This window comes from Ranitomeya imitator, chromosome 9, assembly GCF_032444005.1.
Source record: "Ranitomeya imitator isolate aRanImi1 chromosome 9, aRanImi1.pri, whole genome shotgun sequence".
Classification (NCBI taxonomy): Eukaryota; Metazoa; Chordata; class Amphibia; order Anura; family Dendrobatidae; genus Ranitomeya; species Ranitomeya imitator.
The window spans coordinates 155415293-155436825 of record NC_091290.1 but is presented as its reverse complement, the minus strand read 5'-3'; the positions used below and the strand labels follow the sequence as shown (position 1 = coordinate 155436825).

Genomic DNA, 21533 nt, shown 5'->3' with positions numbered 1-21533 from the left:
CAGCCGGTACTGTCTGCAGGCTTTCTCAAAGGCCCGCAGAAAAGTGTCCAAGTCTCCGTCCTTCTCCATAACAGGGAAGTGATCGGGCCGGGGCTTAGGTATCTGAGCGCTGCTGGGCTCACATCTCTGGGCGGTGGAGGGCATCCCCCCCTGCCGGAACATCTCCAGTTCATGTTCTCACTGGGCTTGGCGCTCGGCTCTCTCAGCCTCTCGCTGGGCCTCTCGTTCGGCTCGGGCCTCCTGCCGATACTGCTGAATCAGCCGTAGGCGTCCCTCATGGTCATCAGTGGGGAGTTCTTCCAAGGCCGCCTGCAGGTGGGGGTCCAATTCGCCCGGATTGCTAACAGGGCCAGCATTCAGTGGTTGGACCTCTGCTGCAGCACCATGTTCGCTGGTGCTGGCTTCTGCGGCCTCTGGGCTCTGTGACCTGGCTTGGTCTGCTTCGAATTGCACCAGGTCAGCGACCATTTGAGCCTTGGACTTGTCCTGGGGGTTCAGGCCATGGTACATGCATATCCCAGCAAGAATGTCCTTCTTCTGCTGGTTGTACCAGGCTTCCCCTTTCGCAGCCATGGTTGTCAAATAAAAGATAGGATAGAAAAACGAAGAGAAAGGGAGGGGATAATTACCCGTACACAATTGTCTCAAGACTAATAAAACACTGAGTTCGTTCTCCAAACTTATTTGCGCAGAGTCCTCGCAAGAACTTTCTGCAAGTTTTTAGTGAGAGGAATGATTACTCAAACCAAATCACTAATGCTCTAAGATATCCCACCGCCTTGCCACCAATTGTCACGATTCCCCTGACCGCTGTCACCAATTGGTCAGGATTCCCACCGTGACCGTCACCCCTACGTCACGGATTGAGGTGACTTTAGGCCAACAGACGGCTATCACATGTGCAGGGGGGCTTATCTTAGTTATCCCTCCACTCCACGATGTGATGAAAAACCACACACAAGGCTATTGACCTCATAGTTTACAGCAGGGGCTTATTCTAGGTATCCCATTGCTTTTCTATATACCACAAACTGCAGGGATTTATGTATATCCCGCTTACAGTTCCACTTGACACTTGCAGCTCTCTGGCGCCCCCTTACTCTCAGGTCAGATTAGGTACTGCACCCTGGGTAATTAGTCGCCAGAAAGGCTGCCTGCTATGTACTGGCTATTGGGCACGCTGCAGCGACGCGATAACTACTCCCACTCAGGCAGGAACAATAATTAGCAATGCCGCAGTCGCTTCAGCATAACCCCCAAAAGTCAGCACACTCTCGCTGCCACCAGCTTCGATTAAACGGGTCCGAAGCTAACCCAACACAACAGTAACAGTAGCGTATTTCTCTTCAGAAGACTTGGGGTACGGTTTAGAACAGGAGAACGAACTAATATATAATATTATATCCCATACAAAAAATTAGGCAGTGCTTTATCAAAAATATTTTATCAAGATGTTACACATGAGACAATTGCAAATATGTACAAGGGTAATTATTAAATAAACAGGGTTTAAATGAGAAAAGTAACACTCACATGTTCAACGCATTGCAGGCAACCTGTTATGAAGGCAATCCAGTGACACAGTGTGCCAGCAATCAGAGCACATACAGTGATTTGATAATAACCCAAAAACAATAGAACGAGCTCTGAGACGTGGAATCTCTGTAGACCGCAATACCTGAACCTATCCTAAACACAACTAAAGGCAGCTGTGGATTGCGCCTGTCACTACCTATGCAACTCGGCGCAGCCTGAGGAGCTGACTAGCCTGAAGATAGAAAAACAAGCCTGACTTGCCTCAGAGAAATACCCCAAAGGAAAAGGCAGCCCCCCACATATAATGACTGTTAGCAAGATGAAAAGACAAACGTAGGGATGAAATAGATTCAGCAAAGTGAGGCCCGATATTCTAGATAGAGCGAGGATAGCAAAGAGAACTTTGCAGTCTACAAAAAACCACGCAAAGGGGGCAAAAAGACCCACCGTGCCGAACTAACGGCACGGCGGTGCACCCTTTGCGTCTCAGAGCTTCCAGCAAAACGAATAGACAAGCTGGACAGAAAAAGTAGCAACAAAAGCAAAGAAACACTTATCTAAGCAGAGCAGCAGACCACAGGAAAGATCCAGAAGCTCAGGACCAACACTGGAACATTGACAAGGAGCAAGGAAGACAGAGGGAGGAAGCTCAGAAGCTGCAGTACCACTTGTGACCACAGGAGTGAATTCAGCCACAGAATTCACAACAGCAACCAGGCTAGTGGAGTTTTTCCCATACGTCCCAGCTCATTTGGACGTGAGCAGGGCTCTTCCGGGAGAAGACAAGAAATCAAGCAGAAAGAGACTCCTCAGAGCCTGCCAGACACTTAAAACATTAAGGCTGTGACATCACAGAAAGGCTGGCTTATCCAGACCCTCCTCTCTCTACATTCTGCCTAAACTTTAAACTATTTTGTCTGATTTCTATAACTTCACTACAAAACATGTCAGAGTCCTAACAAACTCATAATTCATCTCGGATTAACGTGAGCATTCTAATGAGATCAAATATGTCCTATCTGGGATACATATTTACAGAGAAATCCCTACTTCTTTACCAGATGGAGTTAGAAGCCCGAGTTTCAAGGGATGGGTAGGTACACCGAGTGGGAATACGAATATATATTTTCTTATTTCTAGCTTAAATCGTTTGCCTAACATCTAACAAAAACTAAACAAAGAATCTTTCATGGATCCTCGAAGATTCTACTTCACTTATAGCTGAACAAGAGCTTACACAGGAAATGCCGGTCGTAAATTCCTTTCGGCAATAAAACCTCTCTTCCCCCATACATTGGCAGAGCAGCTCTTGGCTGAGTGAAAGGGAAGGGGGGGCTTGTTAGCCCACAGCCTTGAGCAAGAGAAGCTACAAACTGTGGCAGTATCACTCCAAGAAGGGGGGCTTAGCCCACGCAGGCTAGCAAGAAAACTAAATTATGATATACATTTTCCTCACATTCGTATACACCCCAGAATGGTATCCAGACAATCTTTAGGCCGTCGGGTATTGTCATTTTTTTGCAATGTTGCGTTGTTTCTTTTTCCTTCTTAATAGATGGGCGTTTCTGAACGCAACGATAACAAATGTGCGTTTTTTTTTTTGTCTTATTTTGAATGTGGTAAGAGGACGGCGATATGAACTTTTTTTTTTCCACTTCTTCCGTTTTTCGATGTTCTCCTTAAAAGACGTGAAGCTGCGATCGTCTGGTCGCCTGCGCTACACACGGCAGGGCTTCAGCACCGCTACGGCCGCGGGCAGTGTCAATAACAGGGGCCTTCTGCAGACCTCCGATTGTCAGGCCACCTCATCGACGCCCCACGATCATGTGACAGGGGCGCCAATGGGTGGGGTCTGTGATGCACTTCCTGTAAGCATGCGTTAAATGCCGAAATCGGAGGTTGACAGCCGCGGGTGGATGTGCAGGGAAAGATGCGGCTCAGCACCACAGCCCACATGAAAGGGAGGGACACGACCCAGGAGGTACATCTTGTGTCATGAAGGGGTTAACGATCAGATCACTTTGCAGTAGATCGCTAGTGATCTACTTGGGTCACAGCCGTTCCCTATTGTAAACCTCCCATGATGTCAGCCATTATACTGCCACCGTCCTAACTGCACTTTCCTTCCTGACAGGTTGAATGTAACTCCAAGCTTGATCCAACAACTACAACGTTCCTGAAGGTAAGCCATCCGACCTCCGAATCTGCCGCATATCGGCCTCAAATGTGGCCTCCTGTTTGGTGTCCTCCCCTTGTATTTGCTTTCTCCTTCTCAAACCTTCACTGTGCATATGACCTCTTCCATATCTTCTCTATGTGCGTAACATACTCTCCCTCCCCTCCACGTACACGGAACTTATCCCTGTATGTCCTGTATCCTCCCCTCCACGTACGCTGTCTCCTCCCTGTATGTCCTGTCTCCTCCCTGTATGTCCTGTATCCTCCCCTCCACGTACGCGGTCTCCTCCCTGTATGTCCTGTATCCTCCCCTCCACGTACGCGGTCTCCTCCCTGTATGTCCTGTATCCTCCCCTCCACGTACGCGGTCTTCTCCCTGTATGTCCTGTATCCTCCCCTCCACGTATGCGGTCTCCTCCCTGTATGTCCTGTCTCCTCCCTGTATGTCCTCTATCCTCCCCTCCATGTACGCGGTCTCCTCCCTGTATGTCCTGTATCCTCCCCTCCATCCCCTCCACGTACGCGGTCTCCTCCCTGTATGTCCTGTATCCTCCCCTCCACATACGCGGTCTCCTCCCTGTATGTCCTGTATCCTCCCCTCCACGTACGCGGTCTCCTCCCTGTATATCCTGTATCCTCCCCTCCACATACGCGGTCTCCTCCCTGTATGTCCTGTATCCTCCCCTCCATGTACGCGGTCTCCTCCCTGTATGTCCTGTATCCTCCCCTCCACGTACGCGGTCTCCTCCCTGTATATCCTGTATCCTCCCCTCCACATACGCGGTCTCCTCCCTGTATGTCCTGTATCCTCCCCTCCACGTACGCGGTCTCCTCCCTGTATATCCTGTATCCTCCCCTCCACATACGCGGTCTCCTCCCTGTATGTCCTGTATCCTCCCCTCCATGTACGCGGTCTCCTCCCTGTATGTCCTGTATCCTCCCCTCCACGTATGCAGTCTCCTCCCTGTATGTCCTGTATCCTCCCCTCCACATACGCGGTCTCCTCCCTGTATGTCCTCTATCCTCCCCTCCACGTACGCGGTCTCCTCCCTGTATGTCCTGTATCCTCCCCTCCACATACGCGGTCTCCTCCCTGTATGTCCTGTATCCTCCCCTCCACGTACGCGTTCTCCTCCCTGTATGTCCTGTATCTTCCCCTCCACGTACGCTGTATCCTCCCTGTATGTCCTGTATCCTCCCCTCCACGTACACTGTATCCTCCCTGTATGTCCTTTATCCTCCCCTCCACGTACGCGGTCTCAGCCATAATGTCTTATTTCAGTATTAATCTATTAATTCTGCTCACATCTTGTCACACACAGATGGCAGACTCTGGAGGACTTCCACAGGTCACCCAGGTATTTATCCTCCTGTCATATCTATCGCTCTCACCCACTCATGTCCCCGGCCATTTTGTACATTTCTTCCATCACTCACATGAGGGGCCGCTCTCTGGAGAGGTGTGAGCCACAGATGAGGATGAGTGCTGATGGTTCTAGGACCCATCCTACGGCTGTACTCAGCGGGGACGCGGCTTCTGTTACTGTAGTGTCACCGGCCACGTGAGGGGTCGCTCTCTGGAGCGGTATGAGCTGCAGATGAGGATGAGTGATGATGGTCCTAGGACCCATCATACGATGTACTCAGCGGGGACGCGGCCTCTGTTACCGGTCACGTGAGGGGCCGCTTGTCACGATTCACACCATGAACGTCACCCCTATGTCACGGATCGGGGTGACTTTAGGCCAACAGACGGCTATCACATGTGCAGGGGGGCTTATCTTAGTTATCCCTCCTCTGCTACAATGTGATGAAAAACCACACACAAGGCTATTGACCTCTTAGTTTACAGCAGGGGCTTATTTTAATTATCCCACTGCTCTTCAATATACCACGAACTGCAGGGATTTATGTATATCCCGCTGTACAGTTCCGCTTGAACGTGCAGCTCTCTGGCGCCCCCCTTACCCTCAGGTCAGATTAGGTACTGCACCTAGGGTAATTAGTCGCCAGAAAGGCTGCCTGCTATGTACTGGCTATTGGGCACGCTGTAGTGAGGCGATATAACTACCCCCACTCAGGCAGGAACAATAATTATCAATGCTGCCGTCACTACAACGACTCCCAAATACCCAGAACACGGTATACTGCCACCAGCTTCGTTTAAACAGGTCCGAAGCTAACCCAAAACCGTAGCGTAATTCCCTTCAGAAGACTTAGGGTACATTTTAGAGCAGGAAGAACGAAAACTAGTAATTTATATATTTTACTCCGAAAGAAGGCAGTGTTTATAAAAAGGCATATAAAGATGTTACAATATGAGACAATTGAAAATATGTACAAGGTAATTATAAAATAAAGGGATTAAATAAGAAAAGGTAAAACTCACATGTCCTCAGTTCATTTCAGGCAAAACCATGCTGGTAGGCGGAACCCCAAATGTCCCAGTGCATCAGGAGGTCAGGATAGAAACGGCTCCTCAAGTAAAAAACTCAGACTCTCACTGCTGGGTGCCTGGCATAACACTTATAGCTCAGCCTGGTGACATCACTAAAAGGGGTTGGTTTTCCCAGTCCGTCCTGTCTCTTCAAACTTACCAAATTTAACTCTAATTCTTATAAGTTTCGTATTTTCGTTCCCAAACATGTCAGAATCATAACACACCCAGCTTTCTTCTTATTTAGCAATTGGATTTCTAATGAAACCAAATTTGGGCTGGCTATTTGGGACATACAGTTCCAGAGAAATCCATATTTTTTTACCTGGTGGAATTAGAGGCTCGGGCTTACAGTGGCTGATAGATTCGCCGATGGAGGTTAGCAATATGTATTTATTATTTTTCTAGCCCAAATCGGTGGCCCAGAATCTTGCAAGATTAGGACAAAGAGCCTCATGTTTTAAAAGAGAGATCAGACCAGTTTCAGCTGGTACAATTGTCTATGCAGCTATACCGATCGTAAAAATTCCTTTGCTCCCAGAGCTGGAAGCAATAAAACCTTTCCTACACACACATTTCAGGAACACAAAGAGAAGGGGGGTTTTAGCCCACAGCATGGCACTAACAGGCAAGAGAAACTAAAATTTATATTATATATTTTCCTCACACCGTTCTCTGGAGCGGTGTGAGCCACAGATGAGGATGAGTGATGATGGTCCTAGGACCCATCATAAGGTGTACTCAGCGGGGACGCGGCCTCTGTTACTGTAGTGTCACTGGTCAGGTGAAACTTCCCAGTCTTATTTCATGAATGCTATCAGACCAATTAGAAGCGCTCGCTTATGGTCTCCTTCTCAGGAGAATGGCCAGTGCCCAACACAAAAAGAATAACACAGGACAAAAACCAGGCTCAATCAGCGTCTCCTGGGGTGGTCTCTACCTCTAGAGCTTACTCCTCAGTGGAGGTCTCATTTATTCTATTCTTGTCTGTAGATGCTATCACATGCCAATCATGAGTCACACCGTGGTCATTTCTTTTCACAGCCTGGAAAGCTGACAGAAGCTTTCAAATACTTCCTTCAAGGAATGGGATACAGTAAGTTCAACTCTGCCAGACTGCGATCACTGGATGTTTGGAGGGTTGGGCCCTCGGGGTCTCTGGAGGGTGGCGGCTCCAGGACCCCAGGATTGTGTGTCTGGATTCATTTCATCATTTCTGTGTCCTCTCTGTCTTTTGACCATCCTCTTGTTCTCTGTGTCCTCCGTCTCTTTTGACCTTTCTCTTGGTATCTGTGTCCTCCGTCTCTCTTTTGACCGTCCTCTTGGTCTGTGTCCTCAGTCTCTTTTGCCCGTCCTCTTCTGTGTCCTCCGTCTCTTTTGACCTTCCTCTTGGTCTCTGTGTCCTCCGTCTCTCTTTTGACCGTCCTCTTGGTCTCTGTGTCCTCCGTCTCTCTTTTGACTGTCCTCTTGGTCTCTGTGTCCTCCGTCTCTCTTTTGACCGTCCTCTTGGTATCTGTGTCCTCCGTCTCTCTTTTGACTGTCCTCTTAGTCTCTGTGTCCTCCGTCTCTCTTTTGCCCGTCCTCTTGTTCTCTGTGTCCTCCATCTCTTTTGACCTTCCTCTTTGTCTCTGTGTCCTCCGTCTCTCTTTTGACCGTCCTCTTGGTCTCTGTGTCCTCCGTCTCTCTTTTGACTGTCCTCTTGGTCTCGGTGTCCTCCATCTCTCTTTTGACTGTCCTCTTGTTCTGTGTGTCCTCCTTCTCTTTTGACCTTCCTCTTGGTCTCTGTGTCCTCCGTCTCTCTTTTGACCGTCCTCTTGGTCTCTGTGTCCTCCGTCTCTCTTTTGACCGTCCTCTTGGTATCTGTGTCCTCCATCTCTCTTTTGACCGTCCTCTTGGTCTCTGTGTCCTCCGTCTCTCTTTTGACTGTCATCTTGGTCTCTGTGTCCTCCGTCTCTTTTTTCACCGTCCTCTTGTTCTGTGTCCTCCGTCTCTCTTTTGACCGTCCTCTTGGTCTTTGTGTCCTCCGTCTCTCTTTTGACCGTCCTCTTAGTCTCTGTGTCCTCCGTCTCTCTTTTGACCGTCCTCTTAGTCTCTGTGTCCTCCGTCTCTCTTTTGACCGTCCTCTTGTTCTGTGTCCTCCGTCTCTCTTTTGACCGTCCTCTTGTTCTGTGTCCTCCGTCTCTTTTGACCGTCCTCTTGGTCTTTGTGTCCTCCGTCTCTCTTTTGACCGTCCTCTTGGTCTTTGTGTCCTCCGTCTCTCTTTTGACTGTCCTCTTGTTCTGTGTCCTCCGTCTGTACTTGCTCTGTGTGCGTCATGTCTCTGACTTCTGTCTTTTCACCTCTTTTCCTCTGTGCTCACACTGACTCTGAAATCTCTGCGGCTCTATATTCTCTTTATGGTGATCGCAGCATATTGGTAGCCGTTGTCTCAATGTCACATTTCTGTGTCTTCTCCCCTCCTCATCACTCTCCGCTGGACTCTTCACCCCTTCCCCTGCTTCCTTCCTCATCTTTTCCCCCAGTTGCCTCCTTGAAGGATCGGAGACAGAGTGCCAGCGCAGGTATCCCATCACACTGCTGAATAGATTGCATGCTCCTCGGTTCAGTGTCCCCCTCTGAATGCTCCACATGGGCTGCTTTTCCCTCCCAATGATGGTGTAATTCCAGCTGTTGTCCAGCGTCACACATAGGTACACAATGTTACTGGGGTATCGCAGGTGCTATCATTGCTTGTAGTCCTCTTACTACACAAGACGTGGATATACGCACCCCACATGATAAGTCCCAGCCCAATCTTCTGTCATTGAGCTGTAGAGCGCCCCCTGAGCCTGGAGGTCCCAGATCATATAGGTCCAGGGTAACATCTCATGCTTCACACCTCATATGGGGCTTCATGCTAAAGGAAAGGTGCTGAGAAACAAGCGGCATGCTGACCAAAGGACTCCACTTCCCGAGGAGGCTGGCTGCTTGGATTACTGGGGCACAGTCCAGCCTCCTCTTCCCCAAGCCCCACGGCAGCCATCGCTGTCCCACAACCCTGCATGGCAGGTTGAAGCTTTCAGCCTGTATCCAGTACTGAGCAGTTCATGCTTCTGCGGTATCTTCCCTTGATCTGCTCTTTGTGAATGCTCAGCCACTGGTTCTAAATTTGTAACTTCTTGACTCTTCTTTGTTTCTGTAGTGCCCTCGGCCAGTATGACCCGACTCGCCCGATCTCGCACAGCGTCCCTCACCAGTGCCAGTTCTGTGGATGGAAGTCGGCCCAGGCCTTGCACTCAGTCAGAGAGCAACGAGGGCATCGGTCAGATCAACCACACCATGGAAGTGTCCTGCTGAAGACCCTGAGCAGTTCTTACTACCCGTCTTCTCGCCCACTCATTACCCTTATCTTCTTTACTGGTTTCTCTTCCTGCACCCCACCCCTTAAAACAGCGTCTGGCGTTTTTTGGGGAACCAAATACCAGAGTGACAGTAGTTAATCATAATCTGGTGTGCTCTTCCCACTCGCCTGTGACTGGATGTGAGACGGGTAACATCAGATCGGTGGTGACTGAATAATTAGGAGGGATGACCTGGACGACTACAGAAGATCCCATAGAGGTGACCTGGATGACTACAGAAGATTACATAGACGTGACACATGACGAATACAGAAGATTCCATAGAGGTGACCTAGATGACTACAGAAGATCCCATAGAGGTGACCTGGACGATTGCAGAAGATTACATAGAGGTGACACCTGACTACAGAAGATCTCAGAGGTGACCTGGATGACTACAGAAGATTCCATAGAGGTGACCCCTGACTACTACAGTAGTTCTCATAGAGGTGACCTGGACGACCACAGAAGATCCCATAGAGGTGACCTGGACGATTGCAGATTACATAGAGGTGACACCTGACGACTACAGACTATCCCATAGAGGTGACCTGGATGACTGCAGAAGATCCCATAGAGGTGACCCCTGACTACTACAGTAGATCCCATAGAGTTGACCTGGACGATTGCAGAAGATTACATAGAGGTGACACCTGACTACAGACGATCTCATAGAGGTGATCTGGATGACTACAGAAGATCCCATAGGGGTGACCCCTGACTACTACAGTAGATCTCATAGAGGTGACCTGGACGACTGCAGAAGATCTCAGAGGTGACTTGGATGACTACAGAAGATTCCATAGAGGTGACCCCTGACTACTACAGTAGATCCCATAGAGGTGACCTGGACGACTGCAGAAGATCCCATAGAGGTGACCTTGAAGACTGTAGGGAATTTCTTCAAGTAACCCAGTTGATTGTAAAGGATCCCACTGAGGTGGCCCGGGTGACTGTTACTGATGCAATAGAGGTGACCTGTATGATTGTAGGTGATTTCACAGAGGTGACCACAGATGACTAGGGATTTCCATAGAGGTGATTCCGGACTTGTACAGAAGATCCCAGAAAAGTGACCCAGATGATGGTAGAAGATCCAATAGAGGTGACCGGGGTGATTGTGATCTAAGGATCTAGCATTGGGTAAGCAGTGGATGACTTACGCATGTTGTTGCCATATCTCGGGGTTCCAGTACGGCTTCTCACAGTCACCCCACTATCAGTGAAGAAGACTCATCCTGTGCCGGTGAATGTCTGTGAGTGGAGAGGAGGGTGAGAGTCCGTCCCTGCGCAAAATCTCCTGATTCCAGTTGTGTCCTGTCTCCTGCGCTGTCTCATTGTGCTGTCTCTTTTCTCTTCCCTGGTTGTGCGGCCTCACTCCCCGGACTGAGATCGGGGGGTGATGACTCCTGTATGTACGCAGTGACTCTTATCATCTTCTTGTTTTTGTCTTTTGTGGCGTGGATGCTCGTGGCTACAGCCATCATTATTTCACGATAGTAATGGATGAATACAACAAACCTCAATAAAATAGTTACTCTGCCGCGTGGTGCCGTCATTCTGCCTCTGCCGCGTGGTGCCGTCATTCTGCCTCTGCCGCGTGGTGCCGTCATTCTGCCTCTGCCGCGTGGTGCCGTCATTCTGTGTTTTTCTCCCAGGGAGCAGTCTCCACTGGTTTACGCTTTCATGACCAGGGTATTTTTACTTTTCCCCTCTCTTGTTGTTTCCCATCCACATCGCCGTGTGAGGTCTTGTTTTTTACGGGGCAGTTGTAGTTTTGAATGACACCATGAAGTGAAATTGTGGAAAAAGAATGCAATCCGAACATTGTTTTTTGGGGGTGTTTGTGTTTTTTTTGGTGGGAAGGGTCATTCTCTGATACAAACAACCTGTCATGATTCTCCACCTCTGTCTACTTTCGATATTGAACCTGTGCATTTTTTTATTATACATTTGGGGAGAATTTAAATTAAAAAAAAGGTTGCCGTTTTAACAGAGCTGCCAGTTTTTGTCTTCTGGTGGTGCGGGATGTGGGCCGGTTGTTAGGCACTAGGCTGACCTTTTACTGATACCATTTGATGTTTCTCCTTCATCTCATTGGGAGACACAGGACAGTGGTGTACGCTGCTGCTGCTGCCGCCAGGAGGCTGACCCTAAGCCAACATAACAAAGTTAGCTCCCCCTCCGCCGTATACTCCCTGACACTGGCCGCAGGAGAATCCGGTTCATGCTTAGTGTCTTTAAGAGGCACTTGTCCCAGTCCGAGAGGCATTTCGTATTAATCAAGTCTTTGATTTAGCAAGAAAGAGTGCAACGAATGGGAGGTCTTTCCGAGTAACTGGGTTTGAGCAGAAGTGCTTAACCGACCCACAGGGAGGAGGGGTCATTTCTTATTTATACTCATCCTTCACCAATACAAAGGAGGAAAAGAAACATAGATTTATGCAACAATGGGAGGAGGACCTGGGGTTTAATATCTCACTGGAAGAATGGCAAAACTGTTGTGGTGCTTTATCGAGAGGGTCCCACCAGGTATCCCTGGTTGAGACTTCCCTCAAGGTCTTACATAGAACATACTTGGTCCCTACGAGACTGCATAACATATATCCTCAGGTTTCTGATAAATGTTTTAGAGGCTGTGATGCACCAGGAGATATGGGTCATATATGGTGGTCCTGCCCAGCGGCGACCGATCTGTGGGGAGAGGTAAAGCTTCTGGTAGAAAGGATGCATGGAAAAGAGATATCAATGAGCCCAATGACTTTCCTGCTGGGCTTAAAACCAAAGGGACTGCCCAAAAACCTATATAAACTGGTGGTCATGCTGGGAATGGCGACCAAAATACACATTGCGTCAAAGTGGAAGTCTCCTTTGCTCTCGATCTCTCAGGTTAAAGATAGGATGAACACCATCATGATTTACGAGCGCATTCAAGCGACAAGGACAGATAACTGGAACTCCTTTTTCCAAATTTGGTCACCATGGCTGGAACTATACCCGGATGATCAAGTGAGGAGGGCTCTCACCCTATCTCCATGACGAGTTGCCTCTTTTCGAACTTTGTGGCGGTATGGGGGCACCAGGGGGGCCGGTGCTGGGGCTGGACCAACATTTGTTGTCACAGGGAAAAAAAAAAAAAAAAATACTCTTTTCTCATTTTCAATTTTGTAAAATTGTGGAACAGTTTTATATCACTCATGATTCTGTACCTAATCCCCCTTGTTTCTGTCTTGTCTTTGTCTTGTCTTAAACGTATCAACATTTATAACTCCCTCACATAATATTAAGGTGCTGTTGATATTTTTGTATTTACTGTAAAACCAGAACTCCCATGTTGGGAGAACTTTGTGTTATTTTTCAAATAATAAAAACTCATTGAAACAAAAAAAAAAAGAGGCACTTGTCTGGTTTTCCCCAGACCTCTTTCCTCTTTTTCACCATGAAGATGAGACAGGAGTGACAGACCCTTTTGAAGAGGTCCGATCTCCCCAAACCAACAATGGGCGAGCATGTGGAGTGTCGCCTCCACGTATCCTCTCCCGCAACGTGGGACAAGATGCCGGACTCAGCCCTGACCACCCTAAGGTACTGAAACCCTACGCTGTACAGGCGCATATGTGCAGTCCGTGCGGCCCCCACTGCATCACCAATGCTAAGACTGCGGTGATGGAAGGAGGCGGACGGTCCCTCTCCTCATCCCCTGTAGGGAAGATGGAGCCAGGGTGTCTGCACTATCCTTTTCACAGCCCCCCTCTAACCTGAAGCTGGTAGCTGAAGCACTCCATCCATGGGTCTTTCGCTGAGGTAAGGGGCTGGGAGGGCTCCTGCTGCAACACACAAGCGCTTCCATGCACGGGCGCCGGAAAATGTAGTGCCCGGCTTCGGCCGATGTTAGGCCATGGGCGGAAGCCCCGCCTCCTAAGCGTGTCTATTTCCGGAGGCCCTGCTCCCATATCCTCGGGCGGGTGCCGACAATTTAGTCCCTGGCTTCGGCTGGCACTAGGCCGCGGGTGGAAATCCCTCCTCCTGAGCATGTCTGCTTCCGGTTCCGACTCTTGAGCCAGCTGCCACAGACGCGCCTATTTCCAGCAGGGCATGCCCACTGACTGTGTGTGCTTCTTTTGAAGATAGGTGGCGTCGCCGATTTGCACTCTCCTACGTTGTTTTGCAGGACTTACTGTTTCTTCCCCCAGTCCGGCAGCTTTTCTCTCTCTACTGCTGCATCTAAGCTAGGATCATATCAGCAGCAGGTCCAGCAGAAGGACCAAGACTCATACGGTATTATTTACCTCATGTGTTGCCTGTCTGTCCGCTTTCCCGCATGCCCAGAATAGTCGACTTCGTGACACCTGCGATTCCAAATGCGCACAAGAGCCCTCCCCTGCTTCTGAGCCCAGTGTGTCGGGTCCCCCGGAATGGGCCCTGTTCTCTGTCGCAGTCCATGGTGTCACTAACGAGAGCAATCGAGTCCCTTCAGGCCCCAGATAGGGGCAAGGACAGTGGTTTGCATGTCTTGGAGGGGTCCTCCATCTCACAGGAACCTCCGGCCTGCAGGGGCCGCTCTCTCACTAAGGAGATGCAAAGAAAACGAACCCACACAGCGTCTCCTGGTCAGTCTGGTGCCTCGGCATCCTTTAGTTCCATCTTTCGCACTCCCTCACCAGCAGAGGTTGGTGAACAGAACTCAAATTATGATTCCGAAGGGACCCTCAATTTAGAGGCGCCTAATTACCAGGAGACAATCGACAGTCTCAGAGGCCGTCGACCAAACCCTGGGGATAGACGACGAATCCACCTTGGCCTCCGGTCATAAGGTGTCATTCAAACGGACCAAACAGCCTCATAGAGCATTTTGCACTCATCCAGAGTTTAAGGATATAGTGCAACGTCACAGGGAGCAGCCAGACAAGTGGTTTTCGGGTCAAAGGGCCCTGAATTCAAGATAACCTTATGCCTCGGAACTCCATAAAAAGTGGGCAGAATCCACTTCGCTGGATCCACCGATGTCACGTTTGGCTTCTAAAACTTTGTTATCCCTTCCTAAATGGGTCTTCTATTAGGGATCCAACTGATCGGCTCATTGAGAGCCTGGCTCGCTCAGTGTTTGAAGCCTCAGGATCAGCCCTCTCACCCTCCTTTGCAGCGACTTGGGTAGCTAAGACCATGATATTCTGGTCAGTCGTTGAATAGGGACCTGCCATCAGAGGTGGCCGATATCTCAAATCAGATCGCTCTAGCGGGAGACTATCTGATTAATGCATATTCGGATGCGGCGAACTGCGCAGCAGTGGCTGCCGTGGAACGCAATTACCATTAGGAGGGCTCTTTGGTTGAGGTCATGGTGGGCGGACTCAACCTCTAAAAAGTCCCTTCTTTGTCCTATCAGAGTGGCCGATTATTCGACAAAAAATTAGATCAACTAATTTCTGACATCACTGGGGGGAAAAGCAACTTTCTCCCTCAGCAAAGGATTCAACAGCCATTTCGTCACCAGTTTCAGGCACGGTTTAGGTCCTTTTGAAACCCTGGGTGGACCGCGACGGCAAACCCTGTCGGCTCAGGTCGACCTAATCATGAAAGGGATTGTCAGATCTCATACAGAACCAACCCGTTGGGCAAAATGCAGTCCCACCAGCCAGATTCTAGGGGACCTAGGCCCCTCAGATTTTCAGCCAAATGACTGGAGTCAGGCTTCTGTCGTCACAGGCAAAGTAGGCGGCCGCCTATGCTGGTCTTGTCGAGTTTTTCTCACCGTCATACACAACAGGTGGTTAAGAGAACTAGTGTCCTCAGGGAACAAGATAGTTTGTCCGCTGTCCCCCTAGTTGATTTTTTTTTTTCTGTCTCGTCCCAGATCAGAATCCTGTCTTCGGGCCTTATTTAAGGCTGTTGAGTCTCTTCGGCACAACGGAGTTGTCATCCCCATTCTGGAGGTCGAGAGATTCCAAGGGTTCTATTCCAGCCTGTTCATAGTCCCCAAACAGGACAGAGCTGTAAGGCCCATTCTGGACCTGAAACTTCTGAACAGGTTTGTCAGCATATTCCCCCCACATCAAGGGTTTCTTCATTTTGCCATCCGCAACCTGCATTTTCAGTTCTCAGCTTTGCCTTTCGGGCTGGCCTCCACCCCCAGAGTGTTCACAAAGGTTATGGCGGCCATCGTGTCCATCCGGCATTCCCGAGGCAGTCATCTTGCCATATTTAGACGACTTCCTGGTCAAGGGTCCGTCTTTTCGGGCCTGCGAGGAAAGTGTCAGCATCACGCTAGATACCCTTTCGCCTGGGATGGCTGGTGAATTTAAGAAAGTCATCTCTTGTGCCATCTCAGAAGATCTCATTTCTGGGCATGATCTTCGACACCTCCCAAGGGCTGACAATTCTCCCCTGGGACAAGGCCCTAGCCCTCCGTCAGGAAGTGCGGGTACTTCGCCAGCTGGTCTCTCACACCATCCGTTTTTGCATGAGAGTCTTCAGAAGGATGGTGGCAGCATTAGAGGCAATTCCATTTGCGCAACTCCATCTTCGTCCCCTACAGCATGCCCTCTTGGCAGCTTGGAACAGGAACCCATTCTCGCTCTATCACCGGTGCCGTCTGTCCTCTCAGGTCAGACAGGCACTTACATGGTGGACAATGAGTTGCTCCCTTTAACAGGGGAAGCTTTTTCCCTCAGACCATTGGCTGGTTCTCACTACCGACGCCAGTCTCCTTGGATGGGGAGCAGTGTTTCCCCACCATACAGCCCAGAGATGCTGGTCTTTGCAGGAGTCCACCCTCCCGATCAACCTTCTGGAGATTCGGGCTATTCGGCTGGCTCTGCAGCACTTTCATTATCTTCTGGCAGGACGCTCTGTCTGGATTCAATCGGACAATGCCACGGCCGTGGTATTCATAATCATCAAGGGGATACCCGCAGCAGAGCAGCCATGCACGAGGTAAAACATAGGCTCTTCTCGGCCCAGCAGAGGCTATCTGTGATCTCTGCAGTCCGCATTCCAGGCAAGGAGAACTGGGCGGCGGATTTTCTCAGCCGACAGGGTCTGGCGTCCAGAGAGTGGTCGCCTCACTCCGATGTTTTCCAACAGACTTGCCAATGCTGGGGGACCCCGGACGTGGACCTGATGACCTCCAGGGTAAACGCTAACGTGCCCAGTTTTGTCTTCCGATACCGGGATATACAGGCAATCGCTGTGGATGCATTAGTGTCATGGTCTGCTGAGTTTCTGGGATTAGGTGGTTTTAGGCTTAACTTGGATGGCCTCACTCTGGGATTTTGGGAGGCTTTTTATAGCCTCATTGTGGAGCCATCCTCTGTCGCTTATACTCTGACTCTTGGCCGAGTGTGTGTGACCCTGTTGTACCTGTATTTTGTGCCTGTGCTTTGTGCCTGTGCTAATTTATGCTTGTCTGGTTCTGATCTGGTTCTGTCCCCGTTGAGAGTTCTGTCTGTCCCTTTTGTACTGTGCTGCTATCTCTGTGTATGACTACTTGCTTACGTTTTGACTATTCTCTGCTCGTCCCTTCTGTACCGCGCCGCCCTCTCTGTGTCTGACCCCCGTTTGTACGACTTGTGTTTTCTTTTCCTCTATTTCAGGGTGCCTGTAGAATTCTGCACTTATCTACAGTAGCAGGACGCTAAGCCCCGCCCCCTGTGGTCACATGATCGTAGGTCCTTCTGTTTTCTTCTACCTTTAGCTCTCTGCGCAGGTCCTATCTGCCTGAGCTTTCTCTGTGCCATCTGACCCCGGGATCTCCCACGCCGGTGCTGACAGGGTTCTGATAATTAGTCCTGCCTTGGAACCAGTTTCACCTCCCATACCTGTTTCCTCCGCTACCTCTGCTCCCAAGGGTCATTAGGAAGATCAAGACAGCGTGTCCCAGCAATTCTGGTCACTCCAGATTGGTCTCGTCGGTCATGGAACGCAGACCACCTTCTCTCCCAGGGCCCGATCTACCACCAGAGCTCAGGGGCCCTGTGTTTAATGGCCTCGCCGTTGAATCTTGGATTCTAACCCGAGCCGGGTTCTCCCAGAAGGTGGCCGCTACTATGATTAGCGCCCGGAAGCCCGCCTCAGCACGTATGTCCCATCACACCTGGAAGGTTTTCTTCGCATGGTGCAGAGAGCGCGATTATTCCCTGCTTCGTTTCTCTTTCCCCGACATTTTATCGTTCCTCCAAGCCAGCCTGGATTCGGGTCTAGCACTGTGTACCCTCAAAAGGCTGATATCAGCCTTGTCTGTCCTTTTTCAGCACAGGATCGCTACCAATTTACAGGTGAAGACCTTCAGACAAGGCGTTGCTCACATGGTACTGCCTTACAAGGTACCCCTAGAAGCTTGGGACCTTAACCTGGTCATAGGGGTCCTGCAGGAATCTCCATTTGTGCCTCTTCAGGACGTCCCCTTGACATACCTTTCCTGGAAGGTAGTATTTCTGGTGGCTATAACATCCATCAGGCTGCTCTCGGAGCTGGCAGCTCTATCCTGCCAAGCTTTTTTTTGCTTTTTCTTCAGGATAAGGTGGTGCTTAGGCCAGCACCCCCTTTTTTGCCAAAGGTTGTTTCCTCGTTCCACATGATCAAGGATATTGTCTTGCCTTCATTTTACCCGGTGCCAACGCACCGTGTGGAGAGGGCTCTCCAGACGCTGGATCTAGTGAGAGCTCTCGGGAGATGTCTTGAACAGCATCCTTTCAGCAGACAGACACGCTGTTCGTCCTCTCCGAGGTTCGCAGGAAGGGGCTCGCGGCCTCAAGATCGACCATAGCCAGGTGGATACGTTTGACTATTCGAGTCCTACCGCATCAGAGGGGCAGTCGTTTCGGCTGTATCAGGGCTCACTCCACTCGTGCAGTGGGCGCTTCCTGGGCTCTTCGGCACCAGGCATCAGCAGAACAGGTTTGCAAGGCGGCAACCTTGTCCAGTCTACACACTTTCTCCAAACACTATAATATCCATACTCCGGCTTCGGCGGATGCAAGTCTGGGTAGAAGGATTTTGCTGGCAGCGGTACTGCACCTATAGGCGGTAGGTGCCTAGGGCTTATACCGTGGAGTCGGTTTCCCACCCAGGGACTGCTTTAGGATGTCCCACAGTCCTGTGTCCTTCATTGAGACGAAGGATAAATATGGATTTTTGTGTTACTCAACATAAAATCCTTTTTCTCTTCACCACGACAGCACCCACTGAGAGAGGGGATCCGCCCCTAGGAACAGGAAACCCTACGGAGAGATAAAAGGGGCGGTCCCCCTCTCTCCCACAGTTTGGTTTCCTGTTCCTACAGGAAGATCCACGGAGAAGAGTATTCCCAGCCTTGACGCCGCTTGCGCAGTTTACCTGTGAGGACGGCAAGGACTCCAGGACTGGATGCAGCGTCGGGGGTGCTGATTCAGTTTTCCCCCCTCTGCTGGCAGATGTCCGGCGGTCTGCGGGGCAAGCACCAGGTGGTAGCGTCGCGCCATCCTCGGCGGACGCCTGTGCGGTGTGGAGCCCAGTGCATGCCCCCGGAAGTGCTGGTAAGCTTCCGGGGTGCGGAGGAGTGAGACAACGCCGGCGCTGAAGCCGGTAACAGCGCCGGAGTATCCAATATGGCCGCGACCCGGAAGTGGTTAGCACTTCCGGGTTCAACAGGAAGAACATGGCGGCCCCCATGTGAAAAGGACGCCGGCGCTGCGTCCCGGCGTCCAGAATGGATTCTGCAAGAGAGCCTGCGGTACCTTCTCTAGAGGTTACCACCGTCACCCCTCGCAGCCATGCCAGCAGCAGCAGCCGCTCTAGGCAGAGCGGATCATCCAAAAGGAAGCCACCTGCATCTGTGTCTCCTCCTCAGCCGGTACCTGATCGGTCAGCTTCTGGGTGAGTGTGCATCTACCCCACTAGTCTGATTATTGTCCCTCTCCCTTTATAATAGGCAAAAAGGAAGGAAAAAGCGAAACACAAGCAGTGTGCGTTATGTATCCAGCCCCTTCCGGATAGTTACACTAAAAGGCTATGTGATTCATGTATAAAATCAACGTTACGTGAGGAAGCCTCAGTTAAATCAGAGGATATAAGGGCCATGATTAGGGAAGAATTACGAGCCCTACAAAGCGTTGACAGAGAGCCACGTATTAAGGAGAAAAGAGGATACGTTTCACCTGTATCCGATCAGCCGTCTGAGTTAGAGGAAGCAAACTCAGATCGCAGCAGGAGGTATCCTCAGATGAGGATCAGGATATGTGCTTCCCCACAGATAGCATTGACAATCTGGTGAGATCAGTTTGCAATACCATGGGCATAGAAGATCTTAAAGTCCCTAAAACACAGCAAGACATTATGTTTGCTGGCCTGTCCGAAAAGAAGAGACCCTCTTTTCCGGTAATAACGGCAGTAAAAAGTTTGATCAAAAAAGAGTGGGAAAGCCAGGGGCAGAGGGGGTTACCACCGTCCTTAAAAAGACGCTACCCCTTTAATGATGAAGAATTCACAACATGGTCAAAAGCCCCAAAAGTAGACGCAGCTGTGGCGTCTACATCAAAGAAATCCTTACTGCCTGTAGAGGATTCAGGCTCGTTACAAGATCCTCTAGATCGCAAAGCCGATTCGCTCCTTAAAAGAGCATGGGAGACTTCTGCAGGGGCCTTTAAACCGGCAATCTCAGCCACATGCACCGCAAGATCCATGCTTGTTTGGCTGAGTGACTTGGAAGAAGGGCTGAAAGGAGGTCTCTCTCTCTCGAGAGAGAGAGAAATTATTGTCCTCTATACCCCTAATTAGAGGTGCCACAGCCTTTCTAGCGGACTCATCTGCCGACTCTATACGCCTGGCAGCCAAGTCGGCAGGATTAACCAATGCAGCACGTAGGGCCCTATGGCTTAAGGGCTGGAAAGGTGACCCTCAGACCAAGTCTAAGTTATGCAGCCTCCCATGTCAGGGTGAGTACCTGTTTGGTACCAAACTGGATGAGATCTTAACTAAAGCAGGGGAAAGGAAGAAAGGCTTTCCAAATAGTAATAATTACGTTCCATTTTATAGGAGAGCGTTCCGAAAGCCCGAATTTAATAAAAGGAAGGAGTTTAAGAACCAGGATCGCTGGGCCACAAGAGACACAAAACAAAAGGGTGCGTTCTTTGGGAAGCGCCCTTTCAAGTTTGAAGAAAAACCCCGTTAGGACAGATCTACCTGTGGGAGGCAGATTGTCCTCCTTCGCTAATGAATGGCGGGCCATAACAGCAAATATTTGGGCAAATAACCTTATTGCCTCTGGGTTACAATTAAAAATTTTCCCGAGTCCCTCCGGACTCATTTCTATTGACTTCATTAAAGTCTCAGTTACAACAAGAGGCATTGGAGCAGGAGATAATAAATCTCCTAGCTAAAGGAGTCTTGGTGGAGGTTCCATTCCTTCACGAGGGAAAGGGATTCTATTCCCCGTTATTTTTTATTCCAAAACCAGATGGAACATTCAGAACTATTATTAATCTTAAAAAATTAAACATCTACCTAGAAAATCAAACCTTTAAGATGGAATCTATCCGGTCCACCATTAAACTCCTGTTTCCCTATTGCTTTATGACAGTTCTCGACCTTAAAGATGCGTATTACCATCTACCTATTTATGCAGAGCATCAACAATATCTACGGGTAGCGATTGTATTGAATGGGTGTGTCCGACACTTTCAGTATACTGCAATGCCTTTTGGGCTATCTATAGCCCCAAGAGTATTCACTAAACTAATGGTGGAGGTAATGTCATATCTAAGACTAGAAGACACTCTCGTAATTCCCTACTTAGATGACATCTTAGTAGTAGGAAATTCTCCTTCGCAATGTCAACAACGATTGTGTGATATGATAGCATCTCTGCAAAGATTGGGTTGGATAATAAACTGGGAAAAATCTAGACTTATCCCAACAACTCGGCAAATTTTCCTGGGGATTATATTAGATTCTACAAGCCAGAAATGTTTCCTTCCGGAAAATAAACAGATAACGGTCAGGAATAAAGTTCAGTCAGTAATAGATAA

General features: G+C 49.6%; 1 protein-coding gene across 10 annotated transcripts in view; it reads left to right on the top strand.

Annotated features, from left to right (window-relative positions):
- NDRG4 (NDRG family member 4) overlaps nt 1–11074 on the top strand; it is a 257500-nt gene extending 246426 nt beyond the window's left edge. For 5 of the 10 annotated variants that reach the window (XM_069739583.1, XM_069739585.1, XM_069739587.1 and 2 more), the window contains 5 exons: nt 3671–3718; nt 5037–5072; nt 7196–7247; nt 8674–8712; nt 9333–11074. In XM_069739583.1, coding sequence (XP_069595684.1) covers nt 3671–3718; nt 5037–5072; nt 7196–7247; nt 8674–8712; nt 9333–9487 — 330 coding nt within the window. In that variant the 3' untranslated portion in view covers nt 9488–11074. The remainder of the gene's footprint in view (nt 1–3670; nt 3719–5036; nt 5073–7195; nt 7248–8673; nt 8713–9332) is intronic. The other 5 variants (XM_069739584.1, XM_069739588.1, XM_069739591.1 and 2 more) reach the window with 1 other exon arrangement.
- Nucleotides 11075–21533: the final 10459 nt, after the last annotated feature.